This window comes from Staurois parvus, unplaced genomic scaffold (assembly GCF_062004578.1).
Source record: "Staurois parvus isolate SC_StPar_1 unplaced genomic scaffold, SC_StPar_1.0 ptg000154l, whole genome shotgun sequence".
Classification (NCBI taxonomy): Eukaryota; Metazoa; Chordata; class Amphibia; order Anura; family Ranidae; genus Staurois; species Staurois parvus.
The window spans coordinates 11,465,058-11,490,170 of record NW_028317950.1 but is presented as its reverse complement, the minus strand read 5'-3'; the positions used below and the strand labels follow the sequence as shown (position 1 = coordinate 11,490,170).

At 41.4% G+C, this 25,113-nt stretch overlaps 1 protein-coding gene across 1 annotated transcript in view; it reads left to right on the top strand.

Annotated features, from left to right (window-relative positions):
• Window positions 1–25,113, top strand: part of ABCA2 (ATP binding cassette subfamily A member 2) — a 233,890-nt gene that overhangs the window by 161,235 nt on the left and 47,542 nt on the right. The window contains exons 22-31 of the mRNA XM_089675055.1: window positions 3,730–3,910; window positions 3,990–4,202; window positions 6,131–6,327; window positions 6,408–6,578; window positions 15,525–15,697; window positions 17,341–17,461; window positions 17,544–17,825; window positions 22,589–22,795; window positions 22,918–23,020; window positions 24,285–24,610. Of these exons, the coding sequence (XP_089531181.1) occupies window positions 3,730–3,910; window positions 3,990–4,202; window positions 6,131–6,327; window positions 6,408–6,578; window positions 15,525–15,697; window positions 17,341–17,461; window positions 17,544–17,825; window positions 22,589–22,795; window positions 22,918–23,020; window positions 24,285–24,610 (1,974 nt within the window). The remainder of the gene's footprint in view (window positions 1–3,729; window positions 3,911–3,989; window positions 4,203–6,130; window positions 6,328–6,407; window positions 6,579–15,524; window positions 15,698–17,340; window positions 17,462–17,543; window positions 17,826–22,588; window positions 22,796–22,917; window positions 23,021–24,284; window positions 24,611–25,113) is intronic.

Sequence of the window (25,113 nt, the reverse complement as noted above, 5' to 3'; positions counted from 1 at the left end):
CACATTCTGTGAGTAGAGCCTGTTACTAGGACCCTTTTGGCGTAATTTAATTTCCCTGCTTTCTGTTGCTATATCATGGAAGAGGTTAATACTGAGGGATTGAGCAACGGACATCAGAGTGCTGGGTAGAGGGTCACTCACATGCATGTGCTCCATATTCTGTTTCCATCAATGAATTGCTTAGGAAGCACCATTCTGCTGCTGACTACAAATGATTTGTGAATCTATCCTTGGTTAATCTCTGCTGCCTTCTCACAGTGTCCGTTCACCTTTGTCTGTCTGACCTCTTCTGGTACCAGTAGCTAAGTTTGTGAGTATTCAAGGCTTGACCTTGTACCCTGAGCTTTGTTGCCCCTGCATTACAGGGACATATGCTGGATCCTGGACACATGGGGAACTATTACGAGGGAATCCATTTTACAGTCCACTAACAGTTCTCATGTTCTCTTTGGACCGCCCAAAGAGCCTGACACTGACAGCTTGGATGTTTGCCCCCTGCTTAAGTTTACACCATTCTCAGAGTCTTCTTTAGCTCTGTCAGGCATGGGCCTCCTTCTTGGCTCTATCCCAGGTAGATTTCACCACAATCAAGCAGTATTTTATTGGCCAAAGAACAACATTGATTGCTTGTGACCTCTGCAATCAGAAGCAGCAATCTTCCACGCCTTTCCCTGCAGAATCCTTATCTGTTCTGCTCACATGAATAGCAGCCTCTGAGTCTTCAGCCTCAAACTTTGTCTGTCATTGAGTCTTTTAAGTTCTTAAGAGAGGCCATAACAATTGAGGAGTCACAGGCATCTGCTATTACTCCCAGGATATTACTGATGTGATACACACGACATTGAATCTCGAGCATCACCCTGTAGCATCAGTAATGTCTCTAGTCTAGGCTTCTTTATGGTCTCCAAGACCGCTAAATCCTTTCTGATACACCCACTTTTTGTATTAGTTTTTATGGAGAATGTGCCTGTGTTTTAAGGACCCCACTGACAAGTGCTTGGAGGGCCTTTCAAAAACCTTCATCTCTCTGGCAGATTTGCATTTCTTTTTGCCCTGACAGTGGCCATATTCTGCCAAATACTAGCCAATTGGGCTAAGACTATCAGTAGTGATCTGGGTCCCATGCAGCTTGATCCTATAATTGTAGAGCATTTAAAGATCACGCACCCAGCTTTAAAATACTGCATGAACAGGTTGTTTTTTTCACTCTTCGACCTCAACATTCAAAGCCATGTCCTGGTTGGTTGGCTCTGCCTGCAACCCCTGGACTTTCAAGTCCTCCAAACCCTCAGATAAATCTTCCCGTTTGTCCAGTTTTACCCCAGCATCCTATAACACAACAGCAAAAGATCAAAAGAAAGAGGGCACACCAGCCTAGTGCATTATGCTTGGGGGTTTATTGATAGTGTGAAAAGCTAAAAACATACCTACAAGCATATATGATATCAGGCATGTAAAGCCACCATGATTAAGCACGAGATCGTGTGAAATGCGTTAACAGGTCCTGTATTCATGTCCTGGTGTTTTGTGTGTCCTGTGGATCAGTGAATGTACACTGTATTCATCTATCCTCCGGTGTGCGGCTGACCCTTCTTCCTGTTGCATCGTGTGTGGTGGCGAGCCAAGGCCTGCACCTGTTGTGGATTGATCTGGATTGTTTGCCTGAGCGGTATGCCTTTTGTTCTTTGGATGTAAAGCCACCACCTCGTGGCACAGTGAATATAAAGACCCAACAGAAACCAACGCCAGGAAAGTGCCGTCCTGGATCCAAAAATGGGTTAGGTCTTTCAAGGGAACTGGGAACTCCCTCTTCATCAGAGCCTGATGAATCAGGCTCTGATGAAGAGGAAGTTTCCTTGAAAGGTTTAAGCCATTTGTGGATCCTGGACGAAGCTTTCCTGGCGTTGTTTTCTGTTGGGTCTTTACATTCACTTTGGGTACATGGGGATATCTCTCTTTTGACCCTAGTCTATCTCACCTATGTGCAGGAGGATTTGTTCTAATTTTTCCTATAACACAACATCCTGTCCATGTAGGACAAGTTGGGCCACCCCTGGTCACATCTGACACTGAGAACCATGTTGTCTCTGGTCTGGTGTCTCAAGAATCCTGCTGTACATGAATCATCATTGAGAAGCCAAGTCTTGTCATGGCAATAGAGGTAGAAAGGAGAGGCTTGAGTAACACTTTACATTACAGCCTTGTCTTCCATTTACATCCCAGTCACAGACAATTGGCAGGCAGAGTACCTCAACCAGCAGCACCTGAATCTGGGGCAATGGTCCCTATACCAACCTGATCAGAATCTTAGTAGAAACTCAGTGGGCTCTTCCAAATTGTCCTGATCATTTGTCCCAAGGACCAGTTTACCCCTTGCTTAACAGTCGCCAGCTTTATTGCCATGGCTGTTGAAGACAAGGTTCTAAGGAACAGAGACATCTGTAAATCATTGATTATCCCCATCATTCTTCTGTCCCTCTCTCCAGCTTCAGTTAATCAGAAGGAAATCTCTCTCCATTGTCTGGAGGAAGTTCTTATAGTACGTGTCTATCTTGCAGCTACTGTTTCCATTCGAAAAACTGACTTGTTCTTTATCATTCCCGATGGTTCCTGTAAAGCAGAACCTGTCTCTCATTCCACCATTTCTCGTGGGGCTCACACGGATTATCCTTCAGTTGTAGGGTCTCAAGAATTGAGTTTTACCTCTTTTGGAACACTTTTCAATATTGGTGGGCGCCTTTTGGACTTTTTGGCATCAGGCTACTGATTACTAGATTTGCAAGGCTGCCACCTGATCTTCACATATTCTGTATTTTACCAGATGGATGTTCAGATTTCATCTGATGCCAATTTTGGCAGTAAGGTTCTTCAGGTGGCATTTTTGAGCTGTAGGTAGTCCCCAGTTCTTTTGGGTTTTTTTGTGAGCCTGTTGTTTTGTTGTTGTTCCCACCCCTCAGTTAGACTGATTAATTGAATGAATGAATAAATGAATAAGAAAATGAGATTTTTATACTTGCCATAAAATTTATTTCTTGGAGTTCATTGAATGGCACAGGTCCCACTCTTTTAAGTCTGTTTATGCTCTTGGTACTTTTTTTCCCACAAATTTAAGGCATGCTGGGAGAAGAGGGGTATACTGAGCTGGATAAAAATATTTTTATTTGCGAATATCAAAACCTACCTGTAAGCAGTAGCATAACATTACAGCCTCTGTATTTCTGTGTCCCTCAATGCAGCACGTACCTCAAGAAATGGATTTTACAATAAGTACAAAAATACCATTTTCTTGTTTCATAATACCATGGATTACCATTCTGCACAAAGTAGATGCATGAGTGGCTTCCTCCTGTATTCTCAAAACTTTCCAAAAGGTTACTTGGCAGAGAGAGACTTGTAGTAGGCACTATTAGCTTAGAGAATAATGAGAGTGTCATTACTGACCTCATTATGAAAATACTAGTGGCTTGGCTGTTATGCTGATCATCTGGCTCCAGTGTTTAGTCATTGACCTCTGAAACTGCATGCCAGTTAAGAAAGCCAGAAACAATTTTTGATGTGCAAATTGTTTCAGTGATTTGGAGTACTGATTGTCTTAGGTCAGCATGGCAGCCAGGCATCTAGCATTTTCAAAAAAGGTAAAATCAGCAGCCTCTATGTTTTCTTAGGATAGGTTTCCTTTACCTTCATAGTTCAAATGAGAGCTAATTATATACTATTTTCCACCTGTAGAGGAGACCCGGGGCATTGAAGAAGAGCCCAGTCATTTGCCTTTGGTTGTATGTATTGACAAGCTTACTAAAATATACAAGACTGGAAAAAAACTGGCACTAAATAAACTGAGCTTGAATCTGCACGAGAACCAAGTAGTATCTTTCTTAGGCCATAACGGAGCAGGAAAAACTACCACCATGTAAGTCAGACATATGTTTTCTCTATGGCCTAGCAAGGGCTAAGAAAGAATGGATATTGTAACCTTGTTCCCCTTACAGGTCTATCCTAACTGGCCTCTTTCCCCCAACCTCGGGATCAGCCACCATTTATGGACATGACATTCGTACAGAGATGAATGAGATCAGGAAGAGTTTAGGAATGTGTCCGCAGCACAATGTGCTGTTTGACAAGTTGACAGTTGAAGAACACCTATGGTTCTACTCCAGGCTGAAAGGGATGGCAGAGGAGGCAATACGCAAGGAGATGGACAAGTATGTATTACCTGATCCATCTGCAGGTGACTGATTTGCTGTGTAAATATGTCATGTATGTACAATAGCCTCGTTTCACAACAGCCTAATGCATGCAGTGCTTTATTTGCTTGTAATATCTCCTAAATCATCTAATTTATTCATTTTTTTAATCAATTCATTAACACATTATTGCAAATATTGCCTGAAATTACTGCATATTTGCTTAAAACTGAACTCCAGCTAAATAAGTTTACACCATTGAAATGCATATATAAAAGCTATTTTTCTCATCCAAGAATTTGTATTTTTCTTCACCTAGTCTTGAGATTTACACAGTCCTCATGCACAGCCTAATGACCTGACTTTATTATACTGCAGCTAAGGAACACAGCCTGGTCACCTTCACATCATTGGATAGTGAAAGCGTAGCAACAGATAGATGAGGTCATCTTTCTAGACAAAAAGGGAGAACCTCCATAGATCCCAACATCCCTATAACTGAGAATCTCTATACTTTGAATTCCCCAATACAGAGGGACTTTACAGGCAAAAAGCAGGAATTTAAAAAATGTATCATGGCCTTTATTACAACATCATCATAAAATATCTTATGTTTGACCAACGTTAAATCCCAAAAAAAACATATTAAAATCACAGAATTGTTACATATTTCCAGCAATTTACATAGAATACCCAATGCCTTTTGGAGACTTATAACTCTGTAGACGATGCAAAATGGATCTGAAATAACATACACCATTAGAATATAGGGACACGTGCATTGCATATTCAATATCTTAAATTTGAGATCATGTAGTACTTACATACAAAAAAATCAATTATTTAAAATCTGTTGAACAAAGACATTCTCCTGGTTGCCTCACCAAATACCAAAGTTTCAAAAAGGTCTCTTCTTATCACATTGCGACCCTAACAAGGTGGACACTGAGATCACCTAGGTGTCAGGAAAAATCAAAGAAGCATGTTTTAACGAAATGCGGTATTCCAAAAAAAAAGAAACACGCATCGATGGTACATGAAGTATCAAAACTGAGCCACCTACTCAAAAAGATGACGGGGATGAATGCCAGCCAATGTGCAGTCCCCAACTTAAAAGTAGTACTCATCCAAAGGGTGATCATCCCAAATTAGGTTTTGACCAGAGTGGAATTATAGCCAACAGAGATCTATAACAGATCAATGAATATGCCAAGAACATGGGTAAAAAGAGTAAAAAAAAAAAATATATATATATATATATATATATATAGTGTCAACAGGTCTCCTATGAGAGATATAAGAAAAAAGAGGCTGCCTTCTTACCTGTGTTGGCTGTACTATTAGGTGAACAAGCATGTAGCACGGCTTGTGGAAAATGCACAAACTAATTGTGTGAAAGCTCATATATATATAATGGTGTTGATTGACAAATTTACAACACCTGGTGTCCCCCCAGGTGTTCCTAATACAACAAGCACTGAGAGGGATAATCCCTCGCTCTCTCTGCCCCTCCTGAACCCCAATTCAAGATCTCCCAGGCAGCCGACACGTGGCGCCTCCACGGCGCATAGTGATGTAAAGCGTAAACAAGCTCCACCCCCTGTGCATGACTGCGTCACGTGCCAAAAGCCCGCCAGCACGCACCAGGAGGGGGCCGGACAGAGAAGAGGCTGCTAGGCAATGCCAAACATCACACTGGACATCTCCCACAGCCCATCCAACCCCAAAGAAGCCGCTGCCTGCATACAAAATGCCATGGGAGATGTCCAGTGCGATGTTTGGCGTTGCCTAATGGCCTCTTCTCTGACCAGAGATGATTAGAAGTTTTTCAATGGATGGTAAACTCTGTTGGGTAGTTCTCCACAAATACAGGGCATTGTTTGAATGACTGCTGAAGGCTCAACTTTTACTAACATTGTAAATGGATATATCTTATATTATTTTAGGATGATTGAGGACTTAGAATTATCCAACAAACGTCACTCCTTAGTTCAGACACTTTCCGGAGGAATGAAGAGAAAACTGTCTGTTGCCATTGCTTTCGTTGGAGGATCAAAAGCTGTCATTTTGGATGAGCCAACTGCTGGTGTTGATCCATATGCGAGAAGGGCAATCTGGGATCTTATTCTGAAATATAAACAAGGTAGCTATCAAATACCCACTCTTATATTTTGTATTGTCCATTAAATTATAACTTACAGTAAGATATCTTGTAATCCACAGGCCACACAATTCTTCTTTCAACACATCACATGGATGAGGCTGACTTGCTAGGTGACCGTATCGCCATTATTTCCCATGGAAAGCTAAAATGCTGTGGATCACCACTGTTTCTAAAAAGCACCTATGGAGATGGCTACAAATTGACTGTAGTCAAAAAGCAAAGCAGCCCAGGTCAGTAACAAGTGCTTCATGGGCTGGGAGTATATTTGTAAAAGAAGACCTGCAGGATTAAAGCCAAATTCCAGATATAGATTTTTTTTTTTTACATAATTACATTGGTTCAGCATACCTGACCGATACCTCTAGAAGCTGGCAATTACTGTAGTAGGCACCGCTACTTCAGTGATCTCAACTATCTTCTGGGTCCAATGCGGAGCGGCTGCACTGCACATGGGTGCCATTCAGACAACTCTTTGTGTTTTCTCAATGGATGCCAAGCATTCTCTGAAGGGTCAAGGTGGAGATCATGTCACAGCTTCACCTCTCCACCTCTTCCAATCAAAACACTTTGTATTCCATTAGAAAGACAAAAAGTGTTCTCTGAATAGCACCCGTTCCAAGTGCCTCCCTGTGTTCATTGTGCAACTGCTCAGCATGAAGTCCAGAAGATAGTTGAGAGTACAGTAATAGTGGGGCCTACTACACGGACTTCCAGCTTCTAGGGGCAAGGGACAGGTATGGTATGTGCATAGGTAGATTGGTCCAAGTTGGACCAATATAACTAGAGATGAGCGAATCTAACTTGGCGAAGTGGAATTCGTTTTGAATATTAGGAAAAATTCGATTCGCGCCGAATCCGAAAATTAGCAAACTTCGGATGCACGAATCGAATTTTCCCCGATCGGCCGATTTTCATCCCTTCTACAGCCGGCAAAAAGTGTCCCTGCAGAGAGCTCCGCTATTTCTGACAGTTCTCTGACAGTTCCTTCACATTTACAGCGGTTGAAACATTGTATCTATTTGTTTCCATTTAGGATACAGATGTTTTTATTCGGAAACAAATAGATACAATGTTTCAACCGCTGTAAATGTGAAGGAACTGTCAGAGAACTGTCAGAAATAGCGGAGCTCTCTGCAGATACACTTTTTGCTGGAATGGAATTCTTATTATTTTCATCCTACTTCTTCTTCTTCTTCTTCTTCTTCTTCTTCTTCTTCATCCTCTTCTTCTTCTTCATCCTCATCCTCTTCTTCTTCTTCTTCATCCTCATCCTCTTCCTCTTCTTCTTCTTCATCCTCATCCTCTTCTTCATCCTCATCCTCTTCTTCATCCTCATTCTCTTCTTCTTCTTCATCCTCATCCTCTTCTTCTTCATCCTCATCCTCTTCTTCTTCATCCTCATCTTCTTCATCCTCATCCTCCTCTTCTTCTTCATCATCCTCATCCTCTTCTTCTTCTTCTTCTTCCTCACCATCATCCTCTTCTTCATCCTCATCCTCTTCTTCATCCTCATCCTCTTCTTCCTCTTCTTCTTCATCCTCATCCTCTTCTTCTTCTTCCTCATCCTCATCCTCTTCTTCTTCTTCTTCTTCTTCATCCTCATCTTCTTCTTCATCCTCATCCTCTTCTTCTTCTTCTTCTTCATCCTCATCCTCTTCTTCTTCTTCTTCTTCATCCTCTTCTTCTTCTTCTTCTTCTTCATCCTCTTCTTCTTCTTCTTCATCCTCTTCTTCTTCTTCCTCATCCTCATCCTCTTCTTCTTCTTCTTCTTCTTCCTCATCCTCTTCTTCTTCTTCTTCTTCTTCTTCTTCCTCATCCTTCTTCTTCTTCTTCTTCCTCATCCTCTTCTTCTTCTTCTTCTTCCTCATCCTCATCCTCTTCTTCCTCATCCTCATCCTCTTCTTCTTCTTCCTCAGCCTCTTCTTCTTCTTCTTCTTCTTCTTCCTCATCCTCATCCTCTTCTTCTTCTTCTTCTTCATCCTCTTCTTCATCATCCTCATCCTCTTCTTCTTCATCCTCATCCTCTTCTTCTTCATCATCCTCATCCTCTTCTTCTTCTTCATCCTCATCCTCTTCTTCTTCTTCATCCTCAGCCTCTTCTTCTTCATCATCCTCATCCTCTTCTTCTTCTTCTTCTTCTTCTTCTTCCTCATCCTCTTCTTCTTCCTCATCCTCATCCTCTTCTTCTTCCTCATCCTCTTCTTCATCCTCATCCTCTTCTTCTTCATCCTCATCCTCTTCTTCTTCTTCATCCTCATCCTCTTCTTCCTCTTCTTCTTCCTCCTCATCCTCTTCTTCATCCTCATCCTCTTCTTCTTCTTCTTCTTCTTCTTCTTCTTCATCCTCATCCTCTTCTTCTACTTCATCCTCATCCTCTTCTTCTTCTTCTACTTCATCCTCTTCTTCTTCTTCTACTTCATCCTCATCCTCTTCTTCTTCTTCATCCTCATCCTCTTCTTCTTCTTCTTCTTCTTCTTCTTCATCCTCATCCTCTTCTTCTTCATCCTCATCCTCTTCTTCTTCTTCATCCTCATCCTCTTCTTCTTCATCCTCATCCTCTTCTTCTTCTTCTTCTTCATCCTCATCCTCTTCTTCTTCTTCTTCATCCTCATCCTCTTCTTCTTCATCCTCATCCTCTTCTTCTTCTTCTTCTTCATCCTCATCCTCTTCTTCTTCTTCTTCTTCTTCATCCTCATCCTCCTCTTCTTCTTCTTCTTCTTCTTCCTCATCCTCTTCTTCTTCATCCTCATCCTCATCCTCTTCTTCTTCTTCTTCTTCTTCCTCATCCTCTTCTTCTTCTTCCTCATCCTCATCCTCTTCTTCTTCTTCTTCTTCATCATCCTCTTCTTCTTCTTCATCCTCATCTTCTTCTTCATCCTCATCTTCTTCTTCCTCCTCATCCTCTTCTTCTTCATCCTCATCCTCTTCTTCTTCTTCCTCCTCATCCTCATCCTCCTCTTCTTCTTCTTCTTCCTCTTCCTCATCCTCATCTTCTTCTTCTTCCTCATCCTCTTCTTCTTCTTCTTCTTCATCCTCATCTTCTTCTTCTTCTTCCTCATCCTCTTCTTCTTCTTCTTCTTCTTCATCCTCATCCTCTTCTTCTTCTTCTTCTTCATCCTCATCTTCTTCTTCTTCTTCCTCATCCTCTTCTTCTTCTTCTTCATCCTCATCCTCTTCTTCTTCTTCAAATGAAGCTGCTTCTGCTCCGCCACTCTGCCATTGGACTCTTGATAGTCGTCTCCCCACACTGCTGCTGGGGGGACTTTTTAACATAGGCCTCTGTTTGGCCTTCAATTTAAGCTGCTTACGCTTCGCCACTCTGCCATGGGCCCCTGTACCGCCTCCTCATGCTGCTGCCAGGTCCAGAGTGTGTCATGGGTCCCTGTACGGCCTCCCATTGCTGCTGTCTCCATCGCCAGACTCTGCCATGTGCCACTTTCAGGTCTCCTCACACTGCTGGTGGGTTCCATTTTGTCATAGGGTGCTGTATGGCCTCCCATTGCTGCTGCCTCCACCGCCACACTGTGGCTCCACACTCTGGTTTTGGCCCCGTGACTGCCCAAATGAGTGAAGTGTGCGGTGATTCTAAGATCGACGGCACTCATCTGCATGTCATACTGACTGTCAGTATTATTTCTCTTCCCCAGCAGACTCCAAGGGCATTTAAATTAAAGGTACAGTGTTCTGCACTAATATAAAGGCTCTCTGAAGCCTAGAAACCCTTTTAATAAGTTAAATTCGCAGCGAATAAATTCGCATCGAATCGAATTTATTCCGCAAATTCGGCGAATCAGCCAAATCGAATTTTTTAATAATTCGCTCATCTCTAAATATAACTATGTAAACCTATCCATACCTTGAATTCATATTTAACATTTAAAGTTTAAGTCCAGTTTTCTAATATGGATAGTATGAGCAAGGTTTAAAAGAAGGTGCAGCCTGGTGCGTCAGAGTAATCACACAGAGTCTGGTGGCAGGGATGATAACTTGTATTAAAAGAGAGGCTCAACTCATCAGACACCCTAGTGGGAGAGTCAGCACCAGGCAAACACTCACAGTTCTATGTAATGCAGAGATGCAGCAGGTAAATGTGCACCGGCATCATCTGTCTTCAGGGGGAGGAATGTGGCCTGGTCTGGTCCCAATGGGGAGGCTCTCCTAAGGAGGATGGCATGTCCCTACTCATCAGGAACCTTTCCCTGCCACTAATCAGTTTCACTAACTCACTGGGTGCTCTTTCCCTCTTCTATCCACCTTGCAAAATGTGCCAAAACCCGTGGGCAGAGACGTTAAAAGACTCTGCTGACCCAAGATGGCTGGCAGGGGTCACTTGAATGCAGAGTAGCCAACTGGAACATTGCCTCAAGGAAGCAGGAAACCATAGAGAAACTAGGTTACTTCTGACTTCTTCAGTTGCAGTACTGCTCCAGTCAAGCACTACCTACAGTGGAGAAAGCAGACTACACCTACCTGCATGTCAAGTGTTAGTGCTGCGGATGTTCCTGTTGGGGAGATTTCCAGCCACTTCTGGTCCTAGTGAGCACATTTCCTGCAGCAGGAAGTGAGTGAAAGTATCCCCAGCAGAAATGCAAACCACAAACAAAATGTTCCCAGTTCTGTCCCTTCCCTCTGCTGCTGATATGTGCTTTTATAGCTATCTGTGTCTCTGTTAAGTACTACCCAAAGCTTGTACAAATGTTCCTCTGGCCTGCTAAAATTGTTTAGTAAATACTAGAACTGTACAAAGCTCAGAAATAGCCTGGATATATAAAAGCTGAAAAAAATGAAACACTATACATTAGATTTAATAGGACCTAAAACATAAATAGGTTGCTCCAAATGAGTGCAAAGAGATATACTGTCTCCATCAGAACACTTTTGTCAGAATGGTTGAAAGTAACAAGTAATGTTGATGTGTACCTACCCACATGGAAAAAAATATATTTTAAAAATATTCTTCCCAAATATATTGACATATATATGCAATGCTACAATTGTGGCAATTTTATATATATATATATATATATATATATATATACACAGGTGAAACTCCAAAAATTAGAATATCGTGCAAAAGTTCATTTATTTCAGTAATGCAACTGAAAAGGTGAAACTAATATATGAGATAGACTCATTACATGCAAAGCAAGATAGTTCAAGCTGTGATTTGTCATAATTGTGATGATTATGGCTTACAGCTCATGAAAACCCAAATCCACAATCTCAGAAAATTAGAATATTACATGCAATCAAAAAAACAAGGATTGTACATTGAACAATATCGGACCTCTGAAAAGTATAAGCATGCATATATACTCAGTACTTGGTTTGGGCCTCTTTTGCAGCAATTACTGCCTCAATGCGGCGTGGCATGGAAGCTATCAGCCTGTGGCACTGCTGAGGTGTTATGGAAGACCAGGATGCTTCAATAGCGACCTTCAGCTCTTCTGCATTGTTCACTCTCATGTCTCTCATCTTTATCTTGGCAATGCCCCATAGATTCTCTGTGGGGTTCAGCTCAGGTGTGTTTGCTGGCCAATCAAGCACAGTAATCCCACGGTCATTGAACCAGGTTTTGGTGCTTTTGGCAGTGTGGGCAGGTGCCAAGTCCTGCTGGAAAATGAAGTCAGTATCCCCATAAAGCTCATCTGCAGAAGGAAGCATGAAGTGCTCCAAAATCTCCTGGTAGACGGCTGTGTTGACCCTGGACTTAATGAAGCACAGTGGACCAACACCAGCAGATGACATGGCTCCCCAAATCAACACAGACTGTGGAAACTTCACACTGGACTTCAAGCATCTTGCAGTGTGTGCCTCTCTATTCTTCCTCCATACTCTGGGTCCTTGCTGACTTTGTTTATTGTTCAGGAGCAGCTTGACAAGAGGAATACAACATTTGAAGCCCATGTCCAGGATCCGACTGTGTGTGGTGGCTCTTGATGCACTGACTCCAGCCTCAGTCCACTCCTTGTGAAAGTCCCCAACACTTTTGAATGGCCTTTTTCCGCACAATCCTCTCCAGGCTGCAGTCATCCCTGCTGCTTGTGCACCTTTTTCTTATACACTTTTCCCTTCCACATAACTTTCTATTAATGTGCTTTGATACAGCACTTTGGGAACATCCAGCTTCTTTTGCAATTACCTTTTGAGGCTTTCCCTCCTTATGGAGGATGTCCGTGTCGGTTTTCTGCACAACTGTCAGGTCAGCAGTCTTTCCAATGATTGTGATTCCTACTGAACCAGACTGAGAGACCATTTAAAGGCTCAGGAACCCTTTGCAGGTGTTATGGCTTAATTAGCTGATTAGAGCGGGACACTTTGAGCCTAGAATATTGCACCTTTTCACAATATTCTAATTTTCTGAGATTGTGGATTTGGGGTTTTCATGAGCTGTAAGCCATAATCCTCACAATTATGACAAATCACGGTTTGAACTATCTTGCTTTGCACGTAATGAGTCTATCTCATATATTAGTTTCACCTTTTATGTTGCATTACTGAAATAAATGAACTTTTGCACGATATTCTAATTTTTTGAGTTTCACCTGTATATATACACACACACACACACACACTGCATGTTGACATGCGTTTTTATTACAAAATATATGAAAAATATTTTTAAAAATACATTTCAAATATACTGTATGTCTTTAAAAATACAGATCTACATTTTTCGAATGCATTTACAGATATATGTAAAAATATATGTTAAAATGACTTTTTATATGTATAAAAAAAAATCTGAGTACCGTATATTAAAAAAATTTTTTTTTAAAAATATCTTTTTTTTTAAATATATTCTTCAGATTTTTTTTTTTTACATATAAAAAAGTCATTTTAACATATATTTTTACATATATTTATAAATGCATTCCAAAAATGTACAGTCAGGTCCATAAATATTGGGACATAGACACAATTCTAACATTTTCGGCTCTATACACCACCACAATGGATTTGAAATGAAACAAACAAGATATGCTTTAACTGCAGACTGTCAGCTTTAATTTGAGGGTATTTACATCCAAATCAGGTGAACGGTGTAGGAATTACAACAGTTTGCATATGTGCCTCCCACTTGTTAAGGGACCAAAAGTAATGGGACAATTGGCTTCTCAGCTGTTCCATGGCCAGGTGTGTTATTCCCTCATTATGCCAATTACAATGAGCAGATAAAAGGTCCAGTGTTTATTTCAAGTGTGCTATTTGCATTTGGAATCTGTTGCTGTCAACTCTCAAGATGAGATCCAAAGAGCTGTCACTATCAGTGAAGCAAGCCATCATTAGGCTGAAAAAACAAAACAAACCCATCAGAGATAGCAAAAACATTAGGCGTGGCCAAAACAACTGTTTGGAACATTCTTAAAAAGAAGGAACGCAACAGTGAGCTCAGCAACACCAAAAGACCCGGAAGACCACGGAAAACAACTGTGGTGGATGACCGAAGAATTCTTTCCCTGGTGAAGAAAACACCCTTCACAACAGTTGGCCAGATCAAGAACACTCTCCAGGAGGTAGGTGTATGTGTGTCAAAGTCCACAATCAAGAGAAGACTTCACCAGAATGAATACAGAGGGTTCACCACAAGATGTAAACCATTGGTGAGCCTCAAAAACAGGAAGGCCAGATTAGAGTTTGCCAAACGACATCTAAAAAAGCCTTCACAGTTCTGGAACAACATCCTATAGACAGATGAGACCAAGATCAACTTGTACCAGAGTGATGGGAAGAGAAGAGTATGGAGAAGGAAAGGAACTGCTCATGATCCTAAGCATACCACCTCATCAGTGAAGCATGGTGGTGGTAGTGTCATGGCGTGGGCATGTATGGCTGCCAATGGAACTGGTTCTCTTGTATTTATTGATGATGTGACTGCTGACAAAAGCAGCAGGATGAATTCTGAAGTGTCTCAGGAATATTATCTGCTCATATTCAGCCAAATGCTTCACAACGCTTCACAGTGCAGATGGACAATGACCCAAAGCATACTGCAAAAGCAACCAAAGAGTTTTTGAAGGGAAAGAAGTGGAATGTTATGCAATGGCCAAGTCAATCACCTGACCTGAATCCGATTGAGCATGCATTTCACTTGCTGAAGACAAAACTTAAGGGAAAATGCCCCAAGAACAAGCAGGAACTGAAGACAGTTGCAGTAGAGGCCTGGCAGAGCATCACCAGGGATGAAACCCAGCATCTGGTGATGTCTATGCGTTCCAGACTTCAGGCTGTAATTGACTGCAAAGGATTTGCAACCAAGTATTAAAAAGTAAAAGTTTGATTTATGATTATTATTCTGTCCCATTACTTTTGGTCCCTTAACAAGTGGGAGGCACATATGCAAACTGTTGTAATTCCTACACCGTTCACCTGATTTGGATGTAAATACCCTCAAATTAAAGCTGACAGTCTGCAGTTAAAGTACATCTTGTTTGTTTCATTTCAAATCCATTGTGGTGGTGTATAGAGCCAAAAATTTTAGAATTGTGTCGATGTCCCAATATTTATGGACCTGACTGTAGATTTTTATTGTTAAAGACTTACAATATATTTGAAATGTATTGTAAAATATATTTTTCATATATTTTGTAATAACACATTTCAACATGCAGTATATATGTATGTGTGTATATGTATGTATGTATATATGTGTGTGTGTATTTATTGAAATATATTGAATATGGCCAAAATTGTAGCATTTAAAATATTCATTCATTTATTTCAGGTACTTCTATAGCACCGTCAACTTACGCAGCGCTTTACATATATATTGTACATTCACATCAGTCCCTAACCCTCAAGGGGCGTACAATCTAAAGTCCCTAACTCACATTCATATACAAGGGCCATTTTTAGACAGGATCCAATTAACCTACCAGCATGTCTATGGAGTGTGGGAGGAAACCGGAGTCCCCGGAGGAAAATATATGGTAATATATTTGGGAAGATTATTTTAAAAATATATTTCAAATATATTTTTCTTCCATATGGGTATGAAAATGTATTTAAGATGAATTGATAAGACTATACATCGCTTTTGATATTGCTTCTAGGTGGTGTAACCATTGAAGGTATTTATGCCTGTTATACGCATATCTCAGCCTGCTATAGACCTAATTTAAGAAGGATGCTGAGAAGTATATTTCTATTTTTCCTATCCCAACTCTACTTGACAGATATCAGCCATACACCCGCTTCATTTATCGGCCCCTGCTTGGAATCCAGAGTGACTCAGTTCATTAAGAAGTATGTGGCTTCCTGCTTGCTGGTCTCCGACACAAATACGGAGTTGTCTTACATCCTCCCCAGTGAATCTGTTAGAAAAGGCTGCTTTGAACGCCTGTTCCAGGTAAACAGATTTCTGTAGTCATACTGAAGATTTATTACATTAATGTTTTACAGATTTTTTTTTTCAGTCCCCGCCTCTGAGGAGCTTCCAGTTTACTGTCCCTACCACACTTGTAATTGTCTTTTAGGGCAAAATTGTTCTGATGTTAGTTAACCTATCAGTATGTGTCCAACATATGGGGGGAAACCAGAATAGCTGGAGAAGACCCACAGAAAGAAGGGAAGAACATACCAACTCAATGCAGATCATGTCATTGATGGGATGCAGTGGCATTTTGTAGATTGGAGAAGAGTCTTAAAGTGAGCCTGTGCTGTGCCCATGGAGAAAAAAAAAACAAGTTTAGTTAACTCCCTCCTTCCCCCACTGCACATTTACTTTTGTGCACAGTGCTGCAAAAACTTAGCTGTGATCCCAGCTGTAACTTTGCTGTCCCTGCGCAGGACTTCAATTGGAGTAGTCAGCCTCTTAGACTTAGTGGTCAGTGGTCGGGTTGTTATACATGGCACTGGTCCTGATTTCTTATTCTTAAAAGTGAAACTTCATCCAGTGTTGCAGCACCATGTGATTCATTGGCTGGGCTGTGTAGGTATAAAAGCAGCTGCTGATAGATGCAAAGAACTGCTGAGTGATCTGTTGCTATTATGAATGAATGATCAGCACTGATTATTCGTTCATAACAATAAAAGATCATTCAGAGCTGCAGCTCTGCTTACTGTTTGTAAACACAAAGTACGGGCAGATAGATTACACAGAGCCGCAGCTCTGTGATCTTTTACTGTTATGATTCAACAAGCAGTGCTGATTGCTCAGTCATAATAATGACTTAGAGAGTAGTCTGAGCTCTGTATTGGCTATAGAAAGGTGCAAATGTCTAGTGCATTATCTCAAGCACTTTATTAAAAGATAAAAAGATACAAAATGTACTCACAAGCCAAAATGGAATGGTAGCATGTCATGATACTTGAGTCATTACTCTGAGTAAGGGGGCCCTGGAAACACGTCAGCTATTTTCGCCACCCATGTGATCCCATGAGGTTGGAGGGCGGACTTCTGGATTCTGTATCATGACACACTACCATTCTATTTTGGTATATGAGTACATTTTGGATCCTTTTATCTTGAGATAATGCACTAGGCACTTGCGTCCATCTGTTGTTTATCGTTTTGCAGTACAAGATTTTCCGATCTGCGGAGGGCAGCACTGCTATCATTATTCAGCCTGAGTTGCTTAGTGGCTATGGGATTTGCACACTTTATGGCAAGCTTCTCTGTGAATATCTAAACGCTGAAGTGTCAAGTTTTTACTGGTTTTGTTGCATCTGTATATGGGTATAACCCCCCTCCCCCCTACAGGAACACCAATAGTTGGGTTTTAAAAGGCAGTGGAGCTTCAACAATCATTAGCCCTGTTGTCCCCAAGTGTATATAGCACATAGTCCCCTGGGGAGTTGACTAAAACAACAAATAGTTCTCCTTTGAGGGGAGCTGCTAATTGGCATTATTGCAGCCCTGCTTGTTTCATACTGTAAACAGAACCAAATTCGATAATAGGTTATATTTAGAAATCAGATTAGCTTTGCCTTTAGTAACTACATAAACATTTTCATCTACATTGGATCCAATGTGTTCTATGTGTCTGGTAGCACCTGGAGCAAAGTCTTGATGAGTTAGACCTGACCAGTTTTGGGCTGATGGATACAACTTTAGAAGAAGTGTTCCTCAAAGTGTCTGAAGAGGACCAGTCTCTAGAGAACAGTGATGCAGGTAAGGATTGAGCTATTGTAATAACACATTTTGTTTCATGGTATATGGTCCTTTTTGTTTACTGCTCTGTTTCCACTTGTAGATATGAAAGAATCCAAGAAGGATACATTGAGACCAGTCCTCCAGCCAGACGGCAGCACCGAACCTTCACCATTGGCTAATGTTCTTGAAAAGCCAGAAGTGGAACTCAATAACTTTGCAGCTGGAAATTTCCCTAGCCAGTCACCTGGCTCTTTGCGCTCTGGCTCCTCCTCTTCTGTGGGTTCTGTGCGTGGCGATGAATGTGGGGCCTATTCTGAGTTCTATGGTGACTACTCACCTTTGTTTGATAACTTGCAGGATGCAGAAAGCCTCAGTCTGCATGGTAAGTGGAGAAATCCATCTCTGATTCGTCTCCTTTACAAAAAACAGAGCAAAATTGTGTAAATGAAGGTAGACCCATATGTTGCAATCTTTTCTCATATTTTAAATTTAATATATTGGTTGTGTAATATTTTACTGCTACACACAAAGTTTAAAAAGATGTACAATTTTAATGGGTTCTTCAGTCTTTTTGAAAAAAAGCTAAAAATCAGCAGCTACATGTATTCATCCTTCCAGTAGTAGAACCAGGTACCTGAGAAAACTAGGTACCCGCTCCCCCACAAAAAATTTAGCAAATATGGTAGGGGGGGGGGAAAGGATATAAAGCAGAACTTCCCTTTTAAGGTTGTTTTGCTTTGGTGTCTAATAAGGTTACTAAGCAAGGAAGCTAAGACCTTTGTGGTATATTAATGTGCTTTTACTAAACAGAAATTCTGTACATACTTACAATTATAGGAATACAATATAAAACTGACAGATATACCCATAACAAGCAAACTGCTACCTACTTCCTAGCTAAACTATGTTCTGTATACAATAGTAAAAGTTACTTAAAGCGGAGTTCCACTCACACTGTAAAAAAATAAAAGTCAGTTGCTGACTTTTAAAAAACAACCACTCACCTGTCCCATGATCCCACGGTGTCCTCCCCGCAGCCCGTTTCACCAGCTGTCCTGTATTCGTGCGTAACAATGCCACACCCAGCTGCACCCTGCATAACGATTTTCCAGCTAATGGATGCCGATTGATGTGCCAGCAGCCTGAATCGATTTTTACTGGGTCAGGTTAATTACGCAACTAACCCTTCACACTGCCACCACCTCCTTTTTGATCAGAGAAGGAGGAAACTCGGCGTTCAGCTATAACACTATAATGGTTGATATAATCGTCTGTATACAACGGTCAAATACAAAAAGTTGCAGCGCTTGAGTATATAATACAGGGAATTAACATATATATAGCAGAGTTAAACATTCATATTTTGACATGCACCAGATCCCACATTCTTAAATTAATGTAAACAATGATCAGATAAGTAATGAAGATCTATCCAACTAATCAAAGTGCCTATAGTGATAGGGATGTTAAAGTCATAAGTTTTGGGGTATATCCAAGCAAATCCGTGACTTCCGTGATAGGGGAATAACTGTAAAATGCACTAACCAGATAGCGCAAGTAAATGCGCATTGGAGTATAATGACCTACTCCTGGTCACAGCCAAATGGTCCTCAGCGTAAAGCCCTCAGGAACCCCAGTGCACCACTCTTGCCGTCTCCATGACCATCTTGAATGGTAGGTCAAATAGCACATTGGGTGTTGCAGCGATGTCCTGCAGTAAGTTGGCCGTCTCTGTGATCTTGATAGCTCTATATGCTGGTAACGGACTTCAGAACATCCACAGTACTCCTCCACCACCAGACCTTCTATCAGCTCCTCTTCTGTGATTGAGCTGACTGCTCAATCACAGCTGATAAAGCTTACTGCTTTACGCTGAGGACCATTTGGCTGTGACCAGGAGTAGGTCATTATACTCCAATGCGCATTTACTTGCGCTATCTGGTTAGTGCATTTTACAGTTATTCCCCTATCACGGAAGTCATGGATTTGCTTGGATACACCCCAAAACTTATGACTTTAACATCCCTATCACTATAGGCACTTTGATTAGTTGGATAGATCTTCATTACTTATCTGATCATTGTTTACATTAATTTAAGAATGTGGAATCTGGTGCATGTCAAAATATGAATGTTTAACTCTGCTATATATATGTTAAGTCCCTGTATTATATACTCAAGCGCTGCAACTTTTTGTATTTGACTTTTGATGAAGGGGGTATACGAGGTTTACCTTTATGCTAGCGGCTTGAATCCTGTCAGATCCAGCGCTCGTTCCTTTCTTCATATATTGTCTGTATACACCGGTCCGCAGGCCGGGTATACAGAGGTTCAAACAAACACAGTAGCGTTCTCTTTAAAGGCAGGGATTTGTAAATTGCAATTAAGAGCTATAGAAACCGTTCAACACTTTCAGAAAGAAAAATTTATTAATAAAAGGTCAAACGGATGCAATAACAATATTTACAGAAAAAGATGTAACTAAAATATATATATAAACATACAGAGAATAACAGCACAGCAAAGAGATAACAGAGAGAGGTTAAAGGGTTAAGGTACTTGCCATTAAACCTTGGATGTAAGCAGATCAAGTTGCAGAGCGAAAGGCACAGGTCTCCCCAGGTGGTATTGATGTTAAAATGGGAGACGTCTTCAACTCACTACTCTTAGGCTTGACAGCCTGTTTTAAAGTTTCCCAGCAGGGGGTGGCTCTGAAGTAAAGGACCAATCCCCTGTTTAGGGAGGAATCGTCAGGTGGAGCCCTAAACTGGAGCCAACATCTTTCATGACTCATATTCTGGTCCATAACTTTCCATCTGCACAAGCAACAGTCCACCCACGGGTATATTATTATGCAGACAATTCTGAGGATTGACCAGATATGAATTATGAAGTTGTATGCTACATGGTTCACAAGATCTATTTCTCTGCTTCCCCATGCGCCCGAGATAAGGTGAGTGACCCATCAAAACTGTTCGCCTGCTCATCGTCCATCCGATGATATGTCCGGCTTTTATGTATGTCTCTCACATTCCAAGATGTGAGACATAGGGGGAAAATGGATCTTTTAAAAATGTTATCTGGTGTGGGCTTCTTGGGAATGCCTTGAACTCCTGGCAAGGCTTTGTTATCTTTTTACGAGGTGTGAAATTACATAGGTTCTTTGGACAATGCAGCACCACGTGGCTCCCTGCTGGGATCTGGCCTGTGACACTTTTAACACACACACATCTGTCACTGTGCCTCTCAGGAAGGGAGGGGGAAGGAGAATGAGGGAATAACATGGCTACTCTTAACAAAATGGAGTCTGCGTACTTCACTGTGTGTTGCGCATGTTTGCGACAACCGGCATCTTCAGTGTGAGCACCCGGCTGTCACAGCTTGCGGCTTCACAGCCGGGTGACCACTGCACATGCGCGAGTAGCACTGCGCTTCCTGAATGGCTCCATCGTCTTCTGGGATCTGTCACGTGTCCCACAAGACTATGGGGAGGGAGGGTAGGAGGACAACTTCCGCTTCCGATCACCTAGGCAATCGCAGCAGAAGTGGGAGCAGGTACCTGTCAAATTAGGGTACCCGCTCCCCAAAGGTGCCAATCCTTAATGGGGAGCGGGGGACCAATCTTTAAAGCAAAACTTCCCCTTTTGGGTGGAACCCCACTTTAACTCCGATTATAGAGGCTTCACAATTTCCGTAGGCAATGTGGACCTCAGGCTTGCTCTAAAACAGTTGCAGGAGATTGGGCTAAAAGCATCTTCAGGTTCTGACGGAGATCTTCCTTGGTGTCAGAGTCCTCCTTTTCAGTCTCTGTTGCCTTTTAATTTGGAAAGTTTTACCATCTCACATGGCTGTGGCTCCTTTTGCAAATTACAATCTTCCTGCTGCCATTGTACTGCTAAAAACAGAAACCAAAAACCCCCAGTGATTAATCCCATAAGAGAGCAGCTTTACCTCACAATCGATCTCCAAGATTAATGGGAAGTTTAAAAGAACTTTTGTATAATCCACTCCAAACTGTTGTCCTCTTATGATTTCATAGTTATATAGTTAGTCTGGCTTAAAAAAAACAAAAGTCCATCCATTTCAACCATTAAAAAAAAAAAGTTATAATCCTATACCCACAGTTGATCCAGAGGAAGGCAAAAAAAACCCCCAGCAAAGCATGACCCAATTTGCTCCTGCAGGAAAAACAATTCCTTCCTGATCCCCCGAGAGGCAATCGGATATTTCCTGGATCATCTTTACCTATAAATGTTAGTATCCAGTTATATTCTGTGTATCTAAGAAACAATCCAGGCCTTTTTTAAAGCAATTCACTGAGCTGGCCAGAACCAACTCTTGAGGGTGTCTATTCCATAGTTTCCTCAGAAGAAACGCGTACGTGTAATCTATGTCAGCGATTTGAGCTATGAGAATGCCTGGTTTGTGGTGCCAGAAAGAGTTCTGACATGCTGACACAATTTCTGTCTATGTGAAATTTTAATAAAGCGTTTTTAAGTGGTACTTCAGTATTGTTAGCCAAGCATATGGGATTTCCATCCTGAGGTATTCATCTGTCTGTGATCCAGATTGATATATGAGGATGGCAGTCCAGAGTGGATTATACAAAAGTACATTTAGACCTTCCCTTATTCTTGGAGGTCGAAGGTGAGCTGCTCTCCTATTAGATTAGTCATTGGGTAATTTTTGATGTTTTACTTTATCAGCAGAACAGGGGCAGGAAGATTTTCATTTGCATCTTGGATGTTTAATCATGGACTTTGCATGTCCCTTGTGCAATACGAAACCTGCCTGAAAGCAGCTCTTAAGTTCAGCTTTAAGAAGTGGTCAGGGTCAAGTCTCATTCTGTTGCAGTTTAATTTTAGAGCAGCATAGGAAAGAATTCATGATTTAAGCTGTAACCTTGTAATAATTCTGTTGCATAATCTGTCTTAATGCTCCTGTTTAGCATTGCCTTGTTGTGCGACAGAATTGAATGATGTTCGATAAAGTGTCCCTGGAGGGAAGTAGCTTAGCACTAAAATCTCAGGCAAAATAAATGTGTAAGCCGTTTTATATCCATCTTATTGTAGTCAAAGTACAGTAATGATTTTTTATTAAATAAGATCGTCATGTTCTTTAGAAATCTGTGGTGTTTGGCTTTCAGATCCTGAGGAAGTGGAGCAAATTTCAAATGGACAAGGAAGCTACAAGCTGGAAGGTTCCTGGCTAAAATTACGCCAGTTTCATGGGCTGATTGTGAAACGTTTCCACTGCGCCAAGAGGAACACCAAAGCTTTATTCTCTCAAATCCTTCTCCCAGCATTCTTTGTGTGTGTTGCAATGACTGTGGCTCTTTCTGTTCCTGAGATTGGTGCGTAGACCTGGATGTTCGTCAGTTTAGCTTTCTACAGTTGTCCTACGCTCCTTATTGTGTTTTTATGGATTGGTGTATCGACTGAATATTGCTTAAATGCTGCTCATTTTATTTCATAGGTGACCTGCCCCCTCTGGTCCTCTCCCCATCTCAGTATCACAACTATACTCAGCCCAAGGGAAATTTTGTACCATATGCCAATGAGGAGCAGCCAGAATACAGGTGATGTTCTCAGGCTGGAACCTAGGCCAAAACCTGTCCTTGTACAGGTCACATGCTTATTGATGGTTTTGATGGTTTTGTTTATGTCCACCAATTGTAGACTTATATACTAGCAAGATGGACCTTAATGTAAACCTGTGTGGCCAGTGGAACTGCTACTGTTGATTTGGTTTTGAAAGGTGCAAGCTCTGGGGCTGCACTAATGATCTTGGACTCTCCAGTCACTGTGTTGCTGATATGGAACAGGCATGCAGGCAATGAGGTCTAAAAAGGGTGTGCACCTTTAAAAGCAATTCAGCAATATCAGAGTCCACATTTCTATCATTTTAATAGATGAGGATGTAGATCTACCCTAAATTACACTGTTTTTGTACCTGTACACCAGTTGCAGTGCATGCATGTTTATCCATTTTAGCATTTATGGGAACAAGTACGTGATCCGATATGTTTGTCAGAGCAGCATGATAGTGAAATTACAGTTCTTGCCTATGAATCCTTATCACTTTAAAGTGAACTTTGCTCATGCAGAGCAAACAAAATGTGTTCACTCAACCCTGCCATTCTCTTGTAAAAACTAAGGAAGACAGCTTTAGTTGATTTCTCTTTTTAGCTTACATAGATCTGACTGTCCACTTCTATTTGATAGTATTGGGTCAGTCACTAAGCATTACAGCCATCACAAACCGAAAATAAATGAGTCACATGCTCCTCCATACCCAGACGCACCGGGTATTTATTTTGCTCCTGGAGGCTTAGGTGGAGTAGTAAAGAAAAGGTATGTGTTGCAGGAAGAGCAAGCTTAAAAGAGACCTTGTTACTTAACCATGCATGGATAAAGCCCATGTTTCCTTTAGTGCTACCTGGCTTAGTTGGTTATAGCAGCATGACACCACAGTAGGATATCTGGGTTCAGGGTCCAACGGTGTAGACCCTCAAAGTGTCAATTTTGACCGTGCTAGCACTTTTGACTTGCTATTACTGATAACTTTTTAGCCTAAGCTGCTTCTAGCTGCAAGTTGTTGTCCTAAAAAAAAACATAGGTTGAGCAAAACTGGTTTTGTGCTTTGCCTCAGTCATACAGTACATCTTCTATCATGTATTGTCCTCCAGCTGATGGCCACCATGTTAATGGCATGTGCTTAGTGGTTTCAGCAGTTTCTCATTTGAAAAAAAAATCCTGTTTTTCTGGCAGAACAGAGTTCTTTTATGTTGGTAGCCCACAGCTTCCATCCTAATTGTCTACTATTGTCCACTGCCATTCCAGACTGAAGCTGTCCCCAGATGCCAGTCCACAGATGCTAGTAAACACCTTCTACCTGCCCTCCGGTATTGGCGCCACCTGTGTGCTGAAGACCGCCTTTAACAGCACCCTAGACCAGCTTGTGCAATCACTCAATATGAACAGCAATGAGTCCAAAATGTTGGCTGCACAGTACTTTGATGCTATGTGTGTGGACTCCTTTACGCAAGGACTGCCACTTTCTAATTTTGTGCCACCACCTCCCTCACCTGCCCCATCTGATTACCCAATGGATGAGGACCCAGCCCACCTGTGGAATGCCACCACCTACTCACCACCCTCTGTGCCAGGTAAGCGGTCTAGCACAAGTGTTACAGCTCACTGATTCACAGTTATATACAGTGGGGAAAATAATTATTTGATCCCCTGCAGATTTTGTAAGTTTGCTCACTTACAAAAAAATGAAGGGTCTATAATTTTTTTCATAGGTGTATTTTAAATGATAGAGACAGAATAATCAACCAAAAATCCAGAAAAAATCACAATACAAATGTTATAAATTGAGTTGCAATTCAGTGAGTAAAATAAGTATTTGATCCCCTACCAACTATGAACAATTCTGGCTCTCACAGATTGGCTTATGTGGTACACAGATTAGTCCTGGCGATTTAAGAAGGTGCTCCTAACAACAACTCGTTATGTGTATAAAAGACACCTGTCCACAGAATCTCTTTCTTGATTTAAACCTCACCATCATGGGCAAATAGCTGTCAAATGATGTCAGGGACAAGACTGTAGACCCGCACAAGGCTGGAATGGGCTACAAGGCCATCAGCAAGAAGCTGGGTGAGAA